General features: G+C 48.7%; 8 protein-coding genes across 8 annotated transcripts; 6 read left to right on the plus strand and 2 right to left on the minus strand.

The window, feature by feature from the left end:
• Positions 1 to 62: 62 nt before the first annotated feature.
• N7484_009590 (flavin adenine dinucleotide pyrophosphatase) lies at positions 63 to 1,281 on the plus strand (the record flags this gene model as incomplete). Its single annotated transcript, XM_057119977.1, has 3 exons — positions 63 to 359; positions 424 to 590; positions 648 to 1,281. 3 exons carry the CDS (start codon positions 63 to 65, stop codon positions 1,279 to 1,281), a joined length of 1,098 nt encoding a protein of 365 aa, XP_056969532.1.
• A 656-nt stretch (positions 1,282 to 1,937) lies between these two features.
• On the minus strand, positions 1,938 to 2,919 carry N7484_009591 (Ras family protein; the record flags this gene model as incomplete). The annotated part of the gene is made up of 4 exons (XM_057119978.1): positions 1,938 to 2,176; positions 2,296 to 2,571; positions 2,637 to 2,751; positions 2,908 to 2,919. 4 exons carry the CDS (start codon positions 2,917 to 2,919, stop codon positions 1,938 to 1,940), a joined length of 642 nt encoding a protein of 213 aa, XP_056969533.1.
• A 2,781-nt stretch (positions 2,920 to 5,700) lies between these two features.
• N7484_009592 (uncharacterized protein) lies at positions 5,701 to 6,161 on the minus strand (the record flags this gene model as incomplete). Its single annotated transcript, XM_057119979.1, has 3 exons — positions 5,701 to 5,756; positions 5,848 to 6,009; positions 6,128 to 6,161. 3 exons carry the CDS (start codon positions 6,159 to 6,161, stop codon positions 5,701 to 5,703), a joined length of 252 nt encoding a protein of 83 aa, XP_056969534.1.
• An 806-nt stretch (positions 6,162 to 6,967) lies between these two features.
• N7484_009593 (NAD(P)-binding protein) lies at positions 6,968 to 8,010 on the plus strand (the record flags this gene model as incomplete). The annotated part of the gene is made up of 3 exons (XM_057119980.1): positions 6,968 to 7,079; positions 7,134 to 7,619; positions 7,682 to 8,010. 3 exons carry the CDS (start codon positions 6,968 to 6,970, stop codon positions 8,008 to 8,010), a joined length of 927 nt encoding a protein of 308 aa, XP_056969535.1.
• A 630-nt stretch (positions 8,011 to 8,640) lies between these two features.
• Positions 8,641 to 9,646, plus strand: N7484_009594 (glycoside hydrolase family 43 protein; the record flags this gene model as incomplete). The annotated part of the gene is made up of 2 exons (XM_057119981.1): positions 8,641 to 8,925; positions 8,975 to 9,646. 2 exons carry the CDS (start codon positions 8,641 to 8,643, stop codon positions 9,644 to 9,646), a joined length of 957 nt encoding a protein of 318 aa, XP_056969536.1.
• Positions 9,647 to 9,894: 248 nt separating this feature from the next.
• Positions 9,895 to 10,740, plus strand: N7484_009595 (RibD family protein; the record flags this gene model as incomplete). Its single annotated transcript, XM_057119982.1, has 1 exon — positions 9,895 to 10,740. One exon carries the CDS (start codon positions 9,895 to 9,897, stop codon positions 10,738 to 10,740), a length of 846 nt encoding a protein of 281 aa, XP_056969537.1.
• A 943-nt stretch (positions 10,741 to 11,683) lies between these two features.
• Positions 11,684 to 13,522, plus strand: N7484_009596 (MFS transporter; the record flags this gene model as incomplete). Its single annotated transcript, XM_057119983.1, has 1 exon — positions 11,684 to 13,522. One exon carries the CDS (start codon positions 11,684 to 11,686, stop codon positions 13,520 to 13,522), a length of 1,839 nt encoding a protein of 612 aa, XP_056969538.1.
• Positions 13,523 to 14,005: 483 nt separating this feature from the next.
• Positions 14,006 to 19,467, plus strand: N7484_009597 (uncharacterized protein; the record flags this gene model as incomplete). The annotated part of the gene is made up of 6 exons (XM_057119984.1): positions 14,006 to 14,926; positions 14,982 to 15,227; positions 15,281 to 15,602; positions 15,653 to 17,351; positions 17,403 to 18,415; positions 18,473 to 19,467. 6 exons carry the CDS (start codon positions 14,006 to 14,008, stop codon positions 19,465 to 19,467), a joined length of 5,196 nt encoding a protein of 1,731 aa, XP_056969539.1.
• Positions 19,468 to 19,559: the final 92 nt, after the last annotated feature.

A 19,559-nucleotide genomic window follows, 5' to 3' on the forward strand; every position in this document is an offset into this window, starting at 1 on the left:
CCCAGCCTAGATTGAATGTTCTCGCGAGTTGAGGAGATGACGCACGGCCCGTTCTGATCAAAATGCGGGCGGAGACATTCCCCTCCCCCCACTTCCGCTCTCATCTCAGAACTCCATTCGCCCTCTTCACCTTATTCTTTGTGCCCGACTTGTACATACCACTCTTCTGTTTCTTCATGCTCAATCGTCTCAACTTACTCACGCGTCATTTCGCCCGTCCGTTTTATACCCGTCCATCAGCCCCGACTCTCTCATCTCCGCTCCTAGCAGGCCCATTCGCGATGACATCAGCCGCGCACGCGAAGCCCATCCACACGGCTGCATGCCTGATTATTGGCGATGAGGTCCTCGGTGGAAAGGTAATGATTCACATATCACCCAACTGACAAGAATGGAAGGACTTACAATGACTCTCCAATGCAGACCATCGACACCAACTCCCCCTTCCTAGCCAAGTTCTGCTTCTCCCTCGGCATCCAGCTGAAGCGTGTAGAGGTCATCCCCGACGATGAGGAGGACATCATGGAAGCCGTCCGCCGCATGAGCTCTCGCTACGACTTTGTTGTCACCAGCGGAGGAATTGGACCAACGTCCGTACACAACGATCCCTTATACCGGCGAACCTCAGGCTAACATGAATCTATCAGACACGATGATATCACCTACTCCTCAATCGCCAAAGCATTCAACCTGAAGCTCCAACTCCACGAACCTGCCTTCGAGCGCATGAAGAGACTCTCCAAGCCACACCCCATGCAACCAAACTTCGACTGGGAAACACCCTCCCCAGGCCTAAACGCCAAACTGCGCATGGTCGAGCTCCCCTACGACCCCAAGATCCCGGCTGAGCACCAGGCCGTCTTCGTCGCAGATGACATGTGGGTTCCGGTAGCTGTCGTCAACGGTAACGTGCATATCCTTCCCGGCGTGCCGCGACTATTTGAGCGCTTGCTGGAGAACTTGAAGCCCTCGCTTGTTCCGAGATTGGCGCATCTGGAGGGCAAGGGGACCCACCGGTTTATGATTAGTACACCTTTGCCTGAGAGTGCGGTTGCACCGTTTTTGACTGAGCTTGCGGCGAAGGTTGAGCCGCGTGGGGTGAAGGTTGGAAGTTACCCTCGCTGGGGTAAGAAGCGGAATACCGTTACCTTGGTAGGTGCTGATAAGGAATTTTTGGAGTCACTCGTGCAGGAGGTTGAGCAGGGCGTGCAGGGGAAGTTGGTATCGAAGGAGGATGAGCTGGATATTCCCGAAGATGAGGATCGGATTTACAGTCAGTAAGTAGATGGAAGGCCTGTATCATAAGTGATTTTTGGCTCGACTAGATGCGGCACTGCATTTCGATGTCTTGAATAGAAACATAGCATAGCAAACCCAATGCTACCTATACGATCCCAATAGCCATATAATATTACGGAGCTCAATTTCTTAGGTAATACATTTTAAACGCGCCATGATAGAAGCATCCCCTGCATCGTAGAAGAACTTATATTGACAACCGCGTCGTCTCGCATCCCGAGACAGACAAAGATGATAGATAAAAAGAGATGATCAGGACATAAAAAAAAATTGGCAGCAATTAAAAAAAAAAAAAGCGGAACAAAAGGGGAATCAAAATTCATGAGACGATGGCGTCAAGGGTCAGTCGTGCAAGTTGCGAGCCCCGTCCATCGAAGAACCCAGATCCGCAGCACAACTGGTTTTTCTTTTCCGCATTCCAGTTCCTCCCTTCCCCCCATACCGGGGAAGCATTATAAGCATCTCTCCATTCCCTGATTACCCGTGTGAGCGGTGTATATTTCGTGTGTTCCCGACTGGTGCGTCTTCTGGATTGGGGTTTCTGTATTGTTTTTTGTTTTTCGTTCGTGTTGTTGGAGACAAGGGTTCGCGAGTGATAAAACGGGGGAAGGGGAAGATTAAAATAAGGCCCGACCGCTTTACATGACCACGCACTTGGAGCAGCAGCCGGCACTCTCGTCGGGCTCACTGACATCCATCTTACCCTCTGGCTGGCGGGCACCGAATGCACCCGAGCCGGAGGGGTAGGACGACATCTCCTTGTTGTAGCGGCGGATCTCACGAACGAGGTCGTAGAAGGCATTCTCGACGTTGATGCGGGACTTGGCGGAGGTCTCGATGAACTTGCAGCCGAACTGTCGGGCCAAGGCTTCACCCTCTGTAGTGAGAAAGAAAAAATATCGTTAGTTTGATGGTTCTGGTATGATCTTATTGCGGGATAATGTTCCGTTCGATTGCAATCAATCGAATCTGGGAAACTTTGGAGAGAATGCGTACCTTGCTCGGAGACTACGCGCTCCTTCTCCAAATCACACTTGTTGGCGACCACAATGATGGGGAAATAGTCCTTGTCCTTGACGCGGAGGATCTGCTGTTGGAAGGTCATGATCTCTTCGAAGGATTGACGCGATGTTATCGAGTAGATGAGCAGGAAGCCCTCGCCGGTGCGCATGTACTGTTCCCGCATTGCCGAGTACTCCTCCTGGCCTGCTGTGTCCAGGACATCCAACAAAGCAACCTCATCGTCAATCACACACTGCTTGCGGTAGGAATCTAGAGACGAAAGCGAAGATATGAGTGGGTTGATTCGAGATGCCAGGCACCGTGGCAAAGCTCACCTTCAATTGTTGGGTCATACTCATCCACGAAGTGGCTCTGGATGAGCTGGATGGTCAAACAAGACTTTCCGACACCACCACCGCCAACGACTACTAGCTTGTACTCTCGTAGGAACTGTGGGGAGGAATCGCAGGGTCAGCCATTGAGCAGGAGGGGGGAGAAGACGAAGTTCCCATATGGTCTCGGAATAGAATCGCGGGCGTCGACAATCCGGGAGAGGAGGGGGAGGATCGGGAGGGATTGCTCGCGACGACAGGAGGAGTGGCTCACCTTGGAGGCCATTCTGGAGACGTCTATGTGTGTAAAACCCGGAAGAAAGGGGGTGTTTGAGAGAAAGCAGGATCGAAGATCGAATTAGGCCCGCGATCGAAGGAAAGGAGTAACGAAACTTTGCAGGCAAAAACAGAAAGAGTCGCGGGCGATCTCGCCAAGTTACCAGGGGTCTGGGTTGGGAGGATGGAGTTCTAGGGGATGAAATAAGGAGGTTCGTCCAGTGGAAAAGAGGAAATGGGGAACCGCTTGAGCTTCTTTTTGTTCCCGGCAACGGTGGATCCCCCTTTTTCAAGAGAATTGACCCGATATATAAGATTGCTCGGAACTTCTCGTATACTTGCAGGCCGAAATTGATTTAAGGGTTTTTCTCTTTAATTCGGTAGTTATCTCATTCTAGAAAGAAATCTGCAAAAGAACAGGGAATTCAGGAGAATTGGGGAGGGCATTCCACTATGATTGGAGCAGGGAACCTTTGCTTTTTCATCCTTTTTTTTTTTTTTAATCCATAGATCATTGCTTTACAGTATAAAAATCAACATCGCTGTGTAATTCTCCTTAATTTATATTTTCCTGTCAGTTTCAACCCCTATCTCCATTTCTAATTAAGCCCCCAAAACCCATGGCCCTCGAGTTTGCGCTTTTCCCGCTTCGGTGTTAATATATTGCAACCTCTGGTACACTACTCGGCACGTCCGCATGATTGGCTCACGCTCTTCACAAGACCCATTGGGGACGGGTATTTAATATCACCCATCATCCCCTGTTCTCTGTCGATCGCAAGGCGAGTTCGTCATGGGAGACACGATTGACCGCTCATAGTGAGAAAGACCTACACATTATAGCAAACCAGACTAAGTGGGGAACCTCGGGATGTGCTGGGTCTAGGTCATTTGTTTAGCAATTGTCGAGTCAGGCACCCAGTTGCCGTTCAGGCTGGAAAATATTTTCTCTAGACGCGTTTTCCATAGCCTTTCAATGGGCTGGCAAATTGTACAATGGTCCAGGGCTAGAATCTAGATGCCTTTGGCCATGGCAGCGTGGAAGTGGATTCTTATCTATAGGTCAAGGTTGGAGTGGGGGCGGGCACATCTGATGAAATATCTGCCATTTGGGCTTTTTCTCGTTATAGTTTGCATATCGACTGAATCATAGCTTATTTCCAGGTTCAATTGGTAAACTGAACAACGCATACTTGGGTACCTGAGAGCTTGCATCAACTTGCATCTACTGGCACCTGGCATGAGCGGTGCGGAGTTAAGAGAAATATGTAATTGGTATCGGAACGATGTTTACATGTGCCGAGGAAATCACTACCTCTCATGACTGCAGGTTTGATCTCCTTGCCCATTTGAATCCCACGATGAGTTCAAACACCTTGGCATTGATCCAGATAGTAACATCTGCTCCAGTGTATAAAGGACCTGGAAGCAACAGACAATACGAGGTAGCATGCAATTGACTGTCGGGCCATGTCATTTGCACACTTGCCGGTGTGACAATCTAGGAAACACATCACAAACTCGAAGGATCGGATGATGTAAGGGCGTCCTGTCGGGCACCAAAGCGCCGGGAGACACCGCATTTTCATTCCTTAGGATCGGGGGTGTCAACAACTGCCCACCTTTTGCACCGGAGAGGCCTGCAGGAGGCCCGCCTTGCATATCGATCGCATCATCCCGCACCGAAGATCTACCCAAAGAACCAATTCTCTCACAACCATTGTGCTTCAGCGGCCATTCGCCAAGGTGCAGAAAACACACAACCCCTCACGGACATTCCCATCTCATCGCACATGGTCATCCGCTCCTAGATCACGCTGTCAACAACAGATGCGAGAGACCTGCAGACCGGAGAAATGGATGCATCTTGACTTTTACCCCCACCTAAGTGGACCATGCACAATCTTAGTCACTTCATGGGAATTTACGCCTTGACAGCCCTAAGATTCGGGGCCATGCGACCAGTCGCACGGGCTTACTCCCGCACCTGCATGCATTTGTCAAGCTGAGTAATGGTCGTTTCCATGAAGCCTGATCCAATGATAAGACGCTATTTGGTCCTGAATTCCCATATCCAATCTTGTCACACAAAGATTATCTCCAACTCCCATCTTAATCCAAGATTCCTGACAGGCACAATGCTTCCATCATTGCGGGAACTTTCCTGTCTCCACTTTTTCATCTCCTTGCTCTCGATCTGCCTTCGTGTGATTGAATGCTCGTTATCTCGTCGAGGAAGAAGAGAAAAAGGATCGGTTATCACCGATCCGCTAGTGAATAATTTATAGGATCATTTGGCTCCGTACAGAGGGTTCCAATATTCATTGTAGACTAAGCGAACGGTGACACATGGCGTCGGACTCCAATGTTAGGGTCGTAGGCGCTTACATTGCCCAGGTGAGATGAGGACTGTTGCTATGTTGACTTAGCAAGAGAAGATTTTTAGTCCGCCGCTCTGTTCCAGTGGTTCTCACACATTGTAAGAGTTACTCTGATAATCTGGCAAGACCCACATACATCCGCTAGCCATGATATAGAAGGCCGAGTTTACGCTGATAGGTAGCTAAACTTGTAAGGAACAGGTGGTTATAGTATTTGCTTCTTTCATTACTCTAGTCATAGTATTGAACTGGAGTACACATCATAGAATTGGATGACTATTCTACAGGTTCGTAAAGTTTGGAGATTCCATCAATAAAAAAGCCTTCGCATTCTCAAAATGATACAAAGAAATTTAATAGGTATAGGGGAAGACCCACATCAAGGCTAAACAAAAACATCTAACTAGTCATCACTGTTCGTCAGCCCTAGGCTCGTAGTTATCTTCGCAATCGAGGGGAGTCATCACTTATACCAGAAGCATGGGAAGAATTAGAACCAACAGAAGAGCCATATTAAACAGAAGCATCAAAGTCATCTTCATGATTGAAACACTTACAGTGAGAATCTGCAAAAGAAGAGCCTTGAGCAGCAGCAGAATCGTCATCTTCACTGGAAGTAGCTAGCGAAAGAACTAGTATCACCCTGTTACTTTGGCTCGAGCTCTCAGTGCCATCGCTCATGGTTGCATCCTGTTCAATGCTCTGGAGATCTTCGGCAGCTTACGCAGATGAGCTATTAGCAGATACGAGTCACAATACGCTGTGAGCAAACTAGAATACAAGTAGCAAGCGAGATCTACGTGGTAACACAACGAAAACAAATTCAATCTTACATACCTATTCCTACAGATGTCAGTAGCACAAACTCCATAATACGAGGAGATAGAGAAATGTAACCTGTATACGGAGCACAGGGAAAGAGAAGTCAAGGACGATTATGTACGCCGCACGTAGGAGTGGTACTACCTAACATTCATGGATTCAAATCTGACTATCACTCTGAATTCGACCGCTCAACAACATAGGTTTTCTGTCGCACATGGGTGCACGGTCGGTGATATATCAATCTGTCATGCATGCCCCTGCCGAATCTGGCAATAAATGGCTGGTCGAATTCCATAGGAACAAGCTGATTCTATGTAGAATGGCCTCCTACCTATCTCGAATACAACCAGAGTTTCGTATTTGATGAACTAGGCCATTCCTGTGCATGTTCAAGGCAAGCAATGAAAATCAAGCATGCATTGATGATGTAAAATAAGGCTTGATTACATGGGCAACTATTTTCTTTTAGAAGTGTTCTGCTAGAAGCCACAGATCCATTGGCTGATTCAGGAGAAACATTTTATATCCAGTAGGCGTGAAATACTTTGATAGTCTGCCAAATTGAGTCATAGGGAGGGGTTCCGACCGTTGACCTTCGGTGTGTAGCTACGAAGCTCCGAGATCTGAGATCAAAACGACCGGGTATTTGGCCATTGGAAATCATCGCCTTGACAATGTGGAGTGGCCATGACCTCTTACATGGAAGTTCCACGCTCACGTTCGAAATCCATCGTGTACAGTGTGGGGTCATGAAGCTATGAGAGGGGGATTTCCGGGGTCCGGTAAAAAGCAAACAATCCAAGCTCAGTTGATATCCTTCCTCAACTGCCAATAAAAGTACCATCGCACAACATGGCTCATCTTCAATTCGAACCAATACTGTTAGAAAGCCTAGCTGATAAGGTCGTGGTCTTGACCGGCGCTGCAACAGGCATTGGTCGCTCAGCCGTCCAGCAGTTCTGCAGTAAGCCATGAAGATGAAACATGCTCTCAAACACCCTCGCTGACTAGACTCTAGAATATGGCGCCAAAATAGTATTTGGCGACGTTGCCGAAGGGCCATCACTAGAATTGGAATCTGAACTTGGTCCAACCGTCCAATTCGTCAAATGCGACACCTCAGTCTATTCTGAACAACTCCATCTATTCAAGACTGCGTACGAGAAATATGGCCGAATAGATATCGTTGTCGCCAATGCTGGAATCGCCATCCATCAGGACTCTTTCAGTCCCGATGCCGACATTGAACAAGAGCCCTCCATGGCCGAGGTCGATGTCAACGTGAAAGGATCCCTTTTCACCGTTCGCATTGGAATGCACTATCTACGAAGGTGTGGGGGCGGTGATATTGTGATGGTGAGCAGTATTGCCGGCTTCAAAGAAGGTGAGGGGTTGGTTCCCTACACGGCCAGCAAGCATGGCGTCGTGGGGATCATGCGGGGAATTCACCTTACAGGAACTCGGGAAAACATCCGAGTCAACGTAATATGTCCATGGATGACAAGTATGATACCCATTCCATCTAAGTGTCTCTATTTTGGACGTTTAAGGCTAACATAAATCCAGAAACACGTCTGGTTCTCGCAATTGAACAGGGATGGTACGAGCGGGGTTTACCTACAAATGAAGCTGCGGATGTGGCCAGGGCGATTCTCCTTTGTGCCACTGCAAACCGGGGTTTGAATGGGAATACCCATGGTGGGGCTCGTCTCCCTTTTGCGGGGAAGATTGTTTTTGTGGCAGGTGGAGAAAGCTACGAAATCGAAGATCGTATCCAGAACCTGGAGCCAAAGTGGCTTGGCGAGGAGAATAGCAGGGTGCTTCTGAAGGGCCAAGAATATCTTGCTGGGCACAGCTGGGATGCAACGAAATCTACGATCGGGGGGAAATTATAGGTGTTTAGGTACGACTATCACTGAGATACAATGTATCAATATCTCACTATCACCAACTAGCCAAACACAGATCTGCTGAAGAGTAACCTCCCGAGGTCTTTTGTCGCCGCGCCGGCTCACTAGGCAATACTTGGTCAATCGACCACTTCGATGTAACATTAAGAACATACATGCTGCAGCCCCGAACTGAAACCACGTAAAGTGAACATGTGCGAGATTTCTTGGCAGTGGCAGGGCATACAACGGAGTTCGGGATTTTCTATAAAAAGTATAGAAACGCGCCCGGACGGGGATTCTTGAAAATATACTTTCAATTTACCACAGCATCCTGTATTTCGGAGATGATCAGCAGTGAGCACTAGAGGCCATTTCCTATCTTAGGCTTAGCGGGAACGATGATCCTTGGGAGAAGGAACGAGACTGGAGATGTTGAAGACCTTCGCAGACTATGAATTGGTAATAACAGCACAAAAAGGGACCGGCAGATATTAATTATCCAGGCAGGCTAATATGTGTATGGGTCTGCAGGGCCCAAAATGTTACATAAAGGGGATGCGAGCCCCTTGAATGAAATCTCAAATTCGATCTATCAGTACAATTTAATGTCTTTTAGCTTGGAACCTCTGCAAAATGAGCTCTGTCATCTTTTTCACATTAGCTTCAGCACTTCTTGGACTTGCGGCCTCCGAGTCCTCCCGTGTAATCGATGCTAATTTCGCCGATCCTTGCGTGGTTCAAACAAGTGACGGGTATTATGCCTTCGCCACGAATGGAAACGGCGTGAATGTCCAGGTCGCATCATCTTCCGACTTCTCAACGTGGAACCTGATGTCAGGCACGGACGCCCTGCCCGGCCCATTCCCATCTTGGGTCGCATCATCGCCTGCTATCTGGGCCCCCGACGTGATTCAAAAGGTACGCCAGAATACCCATGACCAGATTCGATGAAGCTCACCTCTATCAGAATGACGGGACATTCGTGATGTATTTCTCTGCTGCTTCAAGCGAAGATTCTAGTAAGCACTGTGTTGGTGCTGCCACTTCTCCAAGTATCACAGGACCGTACACCCCACAGGATGGTGCATTGGCTTGCCCGTTGAGTCAGGGCGGTGCAATTGATGCAGATGGATTTAGTGACGGAGGCGCTTACTACGTTGTCTATAAGATTGACGGAAACAGTCTTGATGGTGATGGAACTACTCATGCTACTCCCATCATGCTGCAGGGTCTGAACTCGGACGCGGTCACTCCCAATGGAGATCCCATCCAGCTGCTTGACCGTGACGATGCCGATGGGCCGTTGATCGAGGCTCCAAGCCTTGCAAACGTAGGCGGGACCTACTATCTTTCGTTTTCTTCCAATATGTACGACACGACCAACTACGATGTTAGCTATGCCACAGCTTCAGCGCTCACTGGACCCTTCACCAAAGTCCAGGCACCCAATGCCCCTCTGCTTGTATCTGGGGACTCGAGTAATGTGGGAAGTCTGGCAGGACCTGGTGGTGCCGACTTTAGCGCGGATGGTTCGAGAATTATATTCCATGCCTTTGAGAATGGCCAAAACATTGACGATGGCCGCGCGATGTATGTTGCAGAAATTAGTGTTTCTGGTGGTGTGATCACTGTCCAGTGAGATATTTCTGCTTTCGAGGCATTTATAGCTAGATGGAAACCTTAGAATGGGCAAAAACCCATGCTTTTAAGATGTCTTCTTGTCAACAATTGTGTGACCATAGTTCCAGTTAGCGGGGTTGGATCCACACCAGTTGGCCATTGTGTCAGGCACCAAGGCACCATTCCTCGTATTATCAAGTTTTATCAGTAACGTTCCCGCCATCACCTTCATAACAAACCAAAAGATTGCATCTACTCTGAAACACCATGTCATTGGCCGTACGTGATGCGCTGGAGCTTCCTGACTCCGACAGAGTCTTTTTGGAGCCTCATTTACCTCCACAAGATAGCCCACATGATGTTCCAGCTCTCCAATCTGATATGCCCTTCACGACATTGACTTTCGCAACATCACTGGACTCATCTCTCGCCTTATCGCCCGGTGCACGAACTGTGCTGTCCGGCCCGCAGTCCAAAGCCATGACTCACTATCTTCGCTCCCGCCATGATGGCATTCTCATCGGCGTCGGAACAGCAGTGGCAGATGACCCTGGCCTTAATTGTCGCATTTCCGGGGTCGGTGGCTATGGCAAAGACGGTCTGGATGGTCAACCACGTCCCGTTGTAATTGACTCCACAGCTCGATGGGATTTTACCGAGGATAGCAAACTTTTCCAATTGTGCAGACAGGGACGTGGTCGAGCACCTTGGATTGTGACGGCACTTGCAGAACCTCCAGCTGAGAAGAAAGCACTGCTGGAGAAATACGGTGGTAAATTCATTTCATTGCAGATGAGCATTGCGGCCAATGGGAAACATATTATCGATTGGAAAGTTCTGCTCGTTTCGCTCCGAGCTAATGGTCTTCAAAGTGTCATGATTGAAGGAGGCGGCCAGGTCATCAACTCTCTGCTCGCACCCGCATCGATGTCTTTGATTGATAGTGTTATTGTGACTATTGCACCCACATGGCTAGGCCGCGGTGGTGTTGTGGTTTCTCCCGACAGACGTTTTGATGAAGAAGGAAATGCCATGTCCGCTGCGAGGTTGAAAAACGTCAAGTGGTACCCATTCGGAGAGGATGTGGTTCTATGTGGCCAGATCAAAAATTGAGATTGAGAGATATCGATCCGTTTGATTAGATGCAACCAACTACCCATCAACGCAGAAAACTACTCCCCAACCGAGTCCGACCGCTGTATACCTACGGTATGCAGGTACTTCTGCGTTGTGGGGGAGATTGCGATGTTCACCAAAACTTGTGACCATGCTCAGCTCTTTCTCTTTGGCCGTGTGTCTCTGCCACAGTGATGTAAATCAGTGCGAATATCGAGGTATGACGCGTACTTCATCCCTTGGTAGATCGGTCCACCTTCCTTCTTTGCCAATATTTAGATCTTGCCACGAGGAATCCAATCCCGTCTATCCGATTGGATAGCTCTATTTGGCAGATTTGTAGCTATTGGACCGGGCCGTGTCGATCAGGGATGATTTTCGCATCAATTTGCATTTTCGTGGACGTAGACGATTCAGTGCCTTGCCAGGTGTCTCATAAGCCTCTTTGACTTTGGATGATCCTCACGATCCCTTTGATCTTCGTAATCACCAGCGCTAGTATGATTAGCACAAGGATTTACGTTAGACAAATATGTATGTATCCCTGGTTCAGACCCCTCCGTCTTTCAAGAATACAGGTGCTTTTTACAGTAGATCGCCATATCTACAGCCCCAGAATACACGCAAGCCTCCGCAAGGGACCATGAAGCATTACGAAACCTCCAGTTGGTTCAGTGCCTGCATATGATGTTACCTGGAGTTCTGGGTTCCAATTTATCGGCCTATCGGCTCCATCTTTACTGATAACGGGGACCGCGCTCCACTCACTCCACCATAGATCGTCGACGAATGTAGTTCGTCCTTTTCGCCACAATGGTGTGCCCGATAAATTCTTCTGCTTGAAGAATTTTCTTCCTTCTGACAACATTTCAATCCTCAGTCATATCCACGCTCTTTCGTGCATTGATCTTGAGCATTTGTGCTCTCCTGTTCCTCCAGCATGCCTGTCGGGCAGCGTTCCGATCCCGAGGGTCCCCCACAAATCCCACCGCAAGCCCAAACACATGTGAAGACGAATGCGACCGACCATTATGGTTCTGCCAACGATTCTGGAGACTCAGCTCCCGTATCGGGTCGCTCATCATTCTCCTACACGAGAAACTATGCGACGCCCGCGACTGGTGCCCAAACACCAGACCCGCTAATGGGCAATACGAATACTGTTGATAAGCAGTCATTAAAGAACGTATCGCACACCATCACCAGTCTTGATCCAAGTAACGACAATTTGCATGAACTCGATACCCTTGGACATCGTTTAACCAATCGAAAGCACTCGGTATCCCGATGCTCGGATCTTGCCGACGAAGCGGCTTCGCCGAGCCGAACGAGGCAAGGTGTGCCGCCAGAAATCCGAAGTTTAACAGCCGAAATTATTCTGGTGATGGTCTGTTCGGCCGGTCTCATGCTTTTTTCTTTCTTTCTTGGCGATATGCTCGCCCCGCAGGACCAGATAAAGACTGCGCTCGGCATAACCAACACGCAGCTCCCGTGGATTGTTGGTGCTTTTAACACCGCCAATGGCCTATCCGTGGTGATATCTGGATCACTCTCAGACCTAGCACCCCCTAGACGTCTCATGGTTGGCGCCTTTGCTTGGTTGACCGCCTGGAACACTGTCGGGGCTTTCTCTTTGCAACCCTCGCGCTATATTCTTTTCTTTATCGTGCGAGCCATGCAAGGACTTGCTATTGGCGTTTTAGTGTCAGGAAGCATGAGTATCTTGGGTAGAGTCTACAAGCCTGGCGTACGCAAGAATCGAGTATTTTCTGCCATGGCCGCCTGTTGCCCTTTCGGGTTCTCGCTTGGGGCACTCCAAGGAGGTGGCCTTTACCAAAATCTTCCCTGGATCTTTGGAACCAACGCCATTATCTGCGCTATCTGCGGTGTCGCTGCGTACTTTACCATCCCACCTCTGAGACCGGTAGCCGATGTTGCTGGTACCGAAGCGCCGACTCTACGACAGTTTGACTTCATCGGGGGTGGCTGTGCCGCCGGAGGCTGCGTGTGTTTACTATTCGGACTTACACAGGGACCAGTTGCTTCTTGGTCACCATATACATACGTTCTGATCATCGTGGGGCTACTATTACTGGTCGGTCTTTTCTTCGCTGAGCGTGCCGCCGTACGCCCTCTGATTCCCAATCGTCTGTGGTCAACACCAGGATTCACCCCGTTGATGATTGCTTATTTCCTCGGATTTGGATCGTTCTTCGGTTGTTGGCAATTCTACGCAATTCAGTTTTGGTTGCGTATTCAACACGCAACCCCCATCGCAGTGGCACTTTATCACATCCCCAACGCCGTGGTCGGAGTCTTCGCTACATGGATCGTGAGCCGCACCCTTCACCTTGTCCCAGGCCACTATATCTATGCTGTATCCATGTTTGCCTTTACAATGGGCCCTGCATTTTTCATACCCCAAACTGCCAACACGACCTACTGGGCCCTTTCATTCCCCGGTATGGCGCTTGTGACATTTGGACCTGACCTGGCCTTTGCCGCGGCTTCGATTTTCATCACTAGCAATGTCGCCCGCTCATACCAGGGAAGCGCGGGTAGTCTGTTGGTGACAAATCAGAATCTTTCATCAGCGATTATGACCAGTCTTGCTGATGCAATCGGTACACGGGTTAGTACCGGTGCCGATGGCGAGGTCGGCATAGAAGGATTGAGAGCAATTTGGTGGTTTGCAATGGGAGCACAGTTGCTTGCACTCCTTGTGACAGTTGTTTGGGTGCGGATTCCGAAGGAGGAGGAGAAGGAGCACGTTACATAATCTTGGATATGTTGATTGATATATTAGATACACCTAGTTTTATTCCACTATGAACAATGTTCATCTTCTATACTGTACATCATTTGTAAGGTAATCACCTGGAATCCACTGTACCTTGATCAAGTGAGTCTATGAGTATTTTTCGTCGCCAGAAAATGTCCGCGGTCGGCTCAAAATAGATCTCTTATTACTCCATAAAAGGAGTTCTTGCTTAGTTCCAATTAGGTCAAGAATACGGTCTAATCGCCTCGCTTAGTCTTAGCATCATTGTTAGTGGGACACGCGATTGGTTGATGGTCAAGCAGAGAGTGGGGCAGCCCGCATGGTGCCTAAAGCTGCCTGGACCCTGTGCAAACTAGGATGATTCCGGGAAAACACAAACACCCCACAGCCTGATACATAAACTCTTGTATATCCCATGATCCGATACTATCGATTTGGAAGAATTTGACTCTGCATTTCTTCCATTCCAGCCCAATCATCATGGATTCGTTGCCTGTAGTGCCGGCGGAACACGCCAACTTTTTGTCTTACGTTCAGGCGCACCCAAAGACTCCTATCCAGGACCTGGTAAATCCTTACAATGCATTTGATGCTGCTGCCCGCAGAATCTACGCACAGAGCCCATCGCATCCTTTGGTGAAGGACAACTATGCCAACATTGTACCAGTATATAACGCTACCGGCTCCACTGATATTCGGGTCCGGGCACGAGATCTTGCTTCCGAGGGGCCCGAGACTAAGGAAAAGTATATCTTACCCCTGGAAGACAGCATCCGCAGACCCAATGGCTCACCCGCCGTTGTCCCGACCCTGGCCGAGTTCCAACAGAACTTTGCCATTTTTACGGAAAACTCCTTGAGCGAGCTAGACTGGAGCAATGTTTGTGCTGCCGGAAGTGCGGTGGTCACTTCTGCTCTACCCGTACCAGAAATTCATCGCGGTTCAAAGAGAGCCCTACGCCAATATTATCACGATAAGTTCGCACCAGCGTCAGATGTGGACCTTTTTCTTTACGGTTTGACCGAGGAGCAAGCTGTCGAGAAAATCAAGCATATCGAAGATAAGATCCGGAATGCTATTTTGCACGAAACTACCACAGTTCGTACAAAGAACACTGTCACCATTGTCTCGCAATATCCTACCCGTCATGTGCAGATTGTGCTTCGCATCTATCACTCAATAGCCGAGATCCTTACTGGTTTTGATGTGGATTGTTCTTGTGCTGCCTATGACGGCAAGCAAGTCTACGCGTCCCCGCGAGCAATCGCATCCTACATTACCCAGGCAAATCAGATTGATCTCACTCGGCGGTCCCCCTCGTATGAGAATCGACTTTCGAAGTATGGTCATCGAGGCTTTGAAGTATTCTGGCCGCAGCTGGACCGATCAAAGATTGATCCTGTAAGGCAACTTCAGCCCAGCACATGAAGAAGTATTTGAACTGACCTATGCAAAGACAATATTTGAACGAAGCTTCAATCGAACGGAGGGACTCGCTCGACTTTTGGTTCTGGAGCAACTTCCGAAGGCTGGCGATCGAGAGTCATACCTCGGAAAGAGGCGTTCAGAGCGTGGTCGACCGGCCCCGAGCCTGCATTCAAGACTTCAACGCAAATCACTGAGGGGAAATATCAAGAGTGAATGGGAGGATGAAGTTCCTGAGTGGCAAGAGGAAGACCAAGTTTCCAACTACCACACATTTGTTTGTATCATACAGCCCCATTTCTGCACATATGACTGACTTTCAATGACTAGACTATCCCATATGGCAAACATTTCAATGCTCGCAACATCGAAAAGCTACTGTACACGAAAGATCTGCTTCTGAATGCCCAGTGGAATCAGCCCAAGGATCGCACAGTCTATCTACACCGTCACCCAGCATTCTTTGGTGATGCAGCAGACGTCATTGGAGATTGCTGTGGCTGCTGCCCCGAGCCTTCCACAGAAGAAGAGCTGAAGGTCTACGAAGAGGAGAGCAGAATATATATCTCCGGCCCTGTGACATTCATGAAAGATGACCCTGGTCGCCAAGAGATTGGCAGTTTCAACCCAATTACAGAAACTGACTGGACAGGTATGAAGAGAGATCAAAGGCAGCTTTTGGATAAAACTGACACTTTATAGAAATGGCCTATGTTGGCTACACTGAGCGACTTTGTCAAGCAATTTTGGCTGGTGATGTAGAAGCTATCAAAATCTTTTTGGCCGACAGGGACGCAAGCCCTGATCGCCGTGATTATACTGGACGCACACCACTTCAGCTCGCCTGTATCTCATCTACACCGGAAGTGGTACAATGTCTTGTGGATCATGGGGCTCGACTAATCGCTCGCATGGCTGACGGAAAGACAGCTTTGCATTTGGCAGCTGCTCGGGGAAATGTTGAGATAATTCGCATTCTCTTGATCAAAAGCAATGAGAATGCAGAAGCCGAGTCCAGAAAAGAGGATTTGAAAAAGAAAAGCACGAAAGAACAGGCAAAAACCGAAGGTGAAGATGATGAAATGCAGGACGCGGATGATGCTTCCCACACTTCTGCATCCTACGTCAAGGTTGAGAAAGAAGAAAAGGATGGTGACGATGTGAACCATGGAACCCTTGAAGAGGATGAAGAAGATGCTGATATCTACGACATCAATGCGACTGCGTGGGATAGCCTTGCTTCGCCTCTTCAACTGGCGATCCTTCATGGCCACACCGATGCTGTCACGGAACTTGTTTCCTCCTTTGGAGCTGACATCATGACGCCAATTAAGATTCTCAATGACTGGAATAGAACGCCAGAGGCTGCAATACTCAACTTGGTTCTAGTCCTTGCTCTTCCTTTGGACAAAGCACGAGACATGTCGCGGACACTCCTGAAGCTCGGTGCCTCTCCTGCCCAGGCAGACCTTACCCAGAGGACGCCATTGCACTACATTGCACAGTCCAACTACAGTGACCTCCTTAGGGTGTACTTGGAGCATGATGGCCCAGCACTACAGCGAGCAATTAATCATGTGGCTATAACATCAAAAACCTTCTTTGGTGCAGACTGCATTTTCTTTTCAGCCTTGATGGATGCGATTGCAACACAGAATCAAAAATCCGCAAAAGATTTGCTGGAAGTAGGCGCAAATCCGAAGTTTGAACTTGAATACTTGATGAGCGCCATCAAGTCTCAGCTTTGCGACCTCCATAGCACTCAAAATGTTGTGGAACAAGTTAAACAAGGCACTAAACAACCTATCCTTTACGCCGCAGAGAGGGATATGCCTTTAGTTGCTATCGAGTTACTGCGCCGGGGTGCTGATCCAAATTCTGAAGAGGCCGCAGGCTGGGGGAGGAAGAACATGACAGTTCTGACATGCGTCCGGAACTCTTTGAAATCCAAGCGAAAATTTTTGCGTGGTGACAAAGAAGTCCCTGGATTTTTTAATCCCTGGAACCGCCCTACTGTGTTTGAGAAGGACGACGAATCATACCTGGCAGAGTATCCACTGTCTTCTTACCGGAGATTCTTCGCGACTCATCAACTAAAAGCTGCTCACGAAGCGAGGATGAAGTACGATGAGACCTTCGGAGGACAGAAGACTGACATTCATGAACCTGGCCTCAGTGAGAAAAAAGAGGTTATTGCAAGATTGATTCAAGAATACGAGCTCCTCGAGAAGGAATTGTTAGCACAAGATGCGAAGACGGTCGAAGAACTTCACCCAGAATTGATTCAACCACCGACCCACAAAATGCCGACTGTTCAAGACCAGGGGAACATCTTCAAGATTGACTTTGGTTTCTCAACACATGTACTGACTGACACAGCGCGCGAGGGATACCTGCAATTGTATGAAAGCTTCAGCCCGGTTAGTTCTCAATCGCTGACATTTGGTAACAGGTTCGAGGCAGCATGGAATGGCGATACAAAGACAATCAAGGCGTTGACTCTCTCCATGTGGGGATTATCTCAAGACCAGCCCCCTCTTGAAATTGCAGCCCAGGATGATCTTGATAACTCGTGTCTCTCCATTGCTATTCTTCGGGGTCATTTGAGTACCGCAGAGGCGATCATTCACATCCTCCAGGCTCAATACAAGAAAAAAGAGCCTCAAGGCCATGTGAAATTTGAGATGGACTCTGATGCCAATGACTCAGATGCAGAATCATTAAGTAGCGAAGACATGCAAATTACCAGCCACGTTATTAATGATCAGTTTACCCATGAGAACGTCGGAGAGGTCGTGACCCAAGTCGAAAGCCAGATTTCCCCTTTGGCAGCACTGCAGGGCTCCTGCGGCGCTCATAATTTCCTGGGCGATGCATCGGAACTCTTGTTCAGAGAATTTGGTCCAAACATTGGGTACTGTTCCAATCTCCATCTCGACACGCTTTTGAGCTATGCCATTTTCAAGAACGACAATTCTCTCATCGACTTCCTACTGAAGCATGGGCAAGAATGTGCAAAGAGCGACCCCTCCGGCAAGGCTGAATTCACCATCTCACAGAGAGATTTCCAACTTGCAATTGCATTGGGTCGTATAGACTGCGTGGGCAAAATGATTCAAACTACCGCAGTTGGCCTTCCACTCGCTGAAATGTGTGAACAGTCTGGAATCAAGCCAAAGGAAGAGCACCTCTACTACCCCGGTCTATCCATTCGTGGAAAGAAACGGAAGGACTGGGCCGATGCTGGTCGAGTCGTCGAAATGCCCCCGCCAGGCTCACGTCCACCTTTGTTGATCGCAGCCACCCAAGGAAATCTGTCAGCCACCGAGTGGTTCCTTGGTACCGCACCGGGCAGATACTATGTGAACTATGCGAAATCGCACATGGAAGATGAAAGCATCCAAAGGCTATCGCAGTCCAAGCTAGGACTTGAAGGATCTATTTTGAACTGGCTGCAGACAAGAAGTGAGTGCTTAGCCTGATTTGAATTTCTAATAGCAATATTTACTAACCAATCCGCAGACAATCTCGTGCTTCACTGTGCTGTCATGTCTCGACCTTGCGAGGAATCTGAGCGTCTAGTTCAATACTTGGTGGACCACCACCCTGAATGTCTCGAGGTTCGCTCTTCGGGAGGGCATACTCCCCTTTCACTGGCCTACTCCCTTCATAGAACAAGCTTCGCGCGCATTTTGATCGCCGGAGGAGCCAATCAGTCGACTCGCGACTCCGACAACCGTAACATCATGCATCTTCTCCTCAATTCTATCGAAGGAACCATCTGCAGCCACGCGGAAGATATCGCTCCATTGGTCAGCCTCCTTGATCCAAAACTTGTGCCTTTGATGTTGGTGCAACGGGCCGGGGATGGATCAATGACACCTTTAGCGCGTTGGCTGCAATCCAACTACAGCAATGCTACTTGGGACACACAGAATCCCGCCTTCAAAGAAACCTATGACAGAATGGCCGCCATGACAAGACTATTGATGAGCTACGATGAATCCAGCAATCAAAAGCAGTTGGAGATCCTCGACGGATCTGGAAATACCGCAGTGCACGTTGCAGTCAAGTTTGGATATCCTACGGTGTTGGAGACGATGCTCGATCGACGACCTGATTTATTGCACCGAGAGAACGCAACTGGCTGCACACCACTTGATCTAGCTGTGGATTCCTGGGTAAATAAGACTACTCGAACCCCCCGCAAGCTTCCGATAAGTCGATATGACAGAGTTCCTGAGTGGGAACTTGTCGTTGATCGTCCTTCACGGTATTTCCTTGCAGATCATGACCCGAGAACAAGGTGGGAGATCATGTTCCAAATCTGTCAGGATCGATCCCGGCAAAGACCTGGCAAGAGAACACTCGTCACTTTGTTTGAAGCAAATGAGGTCGCAAAACGATTAACAACGGACAATCGTTGGTCTAAACGGCTTGCAGTTGGGTCCGAGTCTGCTGTCGAGGAAGAGAAAGATGAGGTCGCTGTATGGGGTGTAGTGGCCAGCCGGTATTGATAATTTGATTTTAAGAGTTGATGGTCCCATGGAGAACATTTGGGTGACAAATCCAATTACCGTTACATTGCAGTAGATGAAGTCACTGGTGA

The sequence above is a fragment of the Penicillium longicatenatum genome, assembly GCF_028827895.1.
Source record: "Penicillium longicatenatum strain IBT 33135 chromosome Unknown contig_6_segment0_segment0, whole genome shotgun sequence".
In the NCBI taxonomy this organism is placed as follows: domain Eukaryota; kingdom Fungi; phylum Ascomycota; class Eurotiomycetes; order Eurotiales; family Aspergillaceae; genus Penicillium; species Penicillium longicatenatum.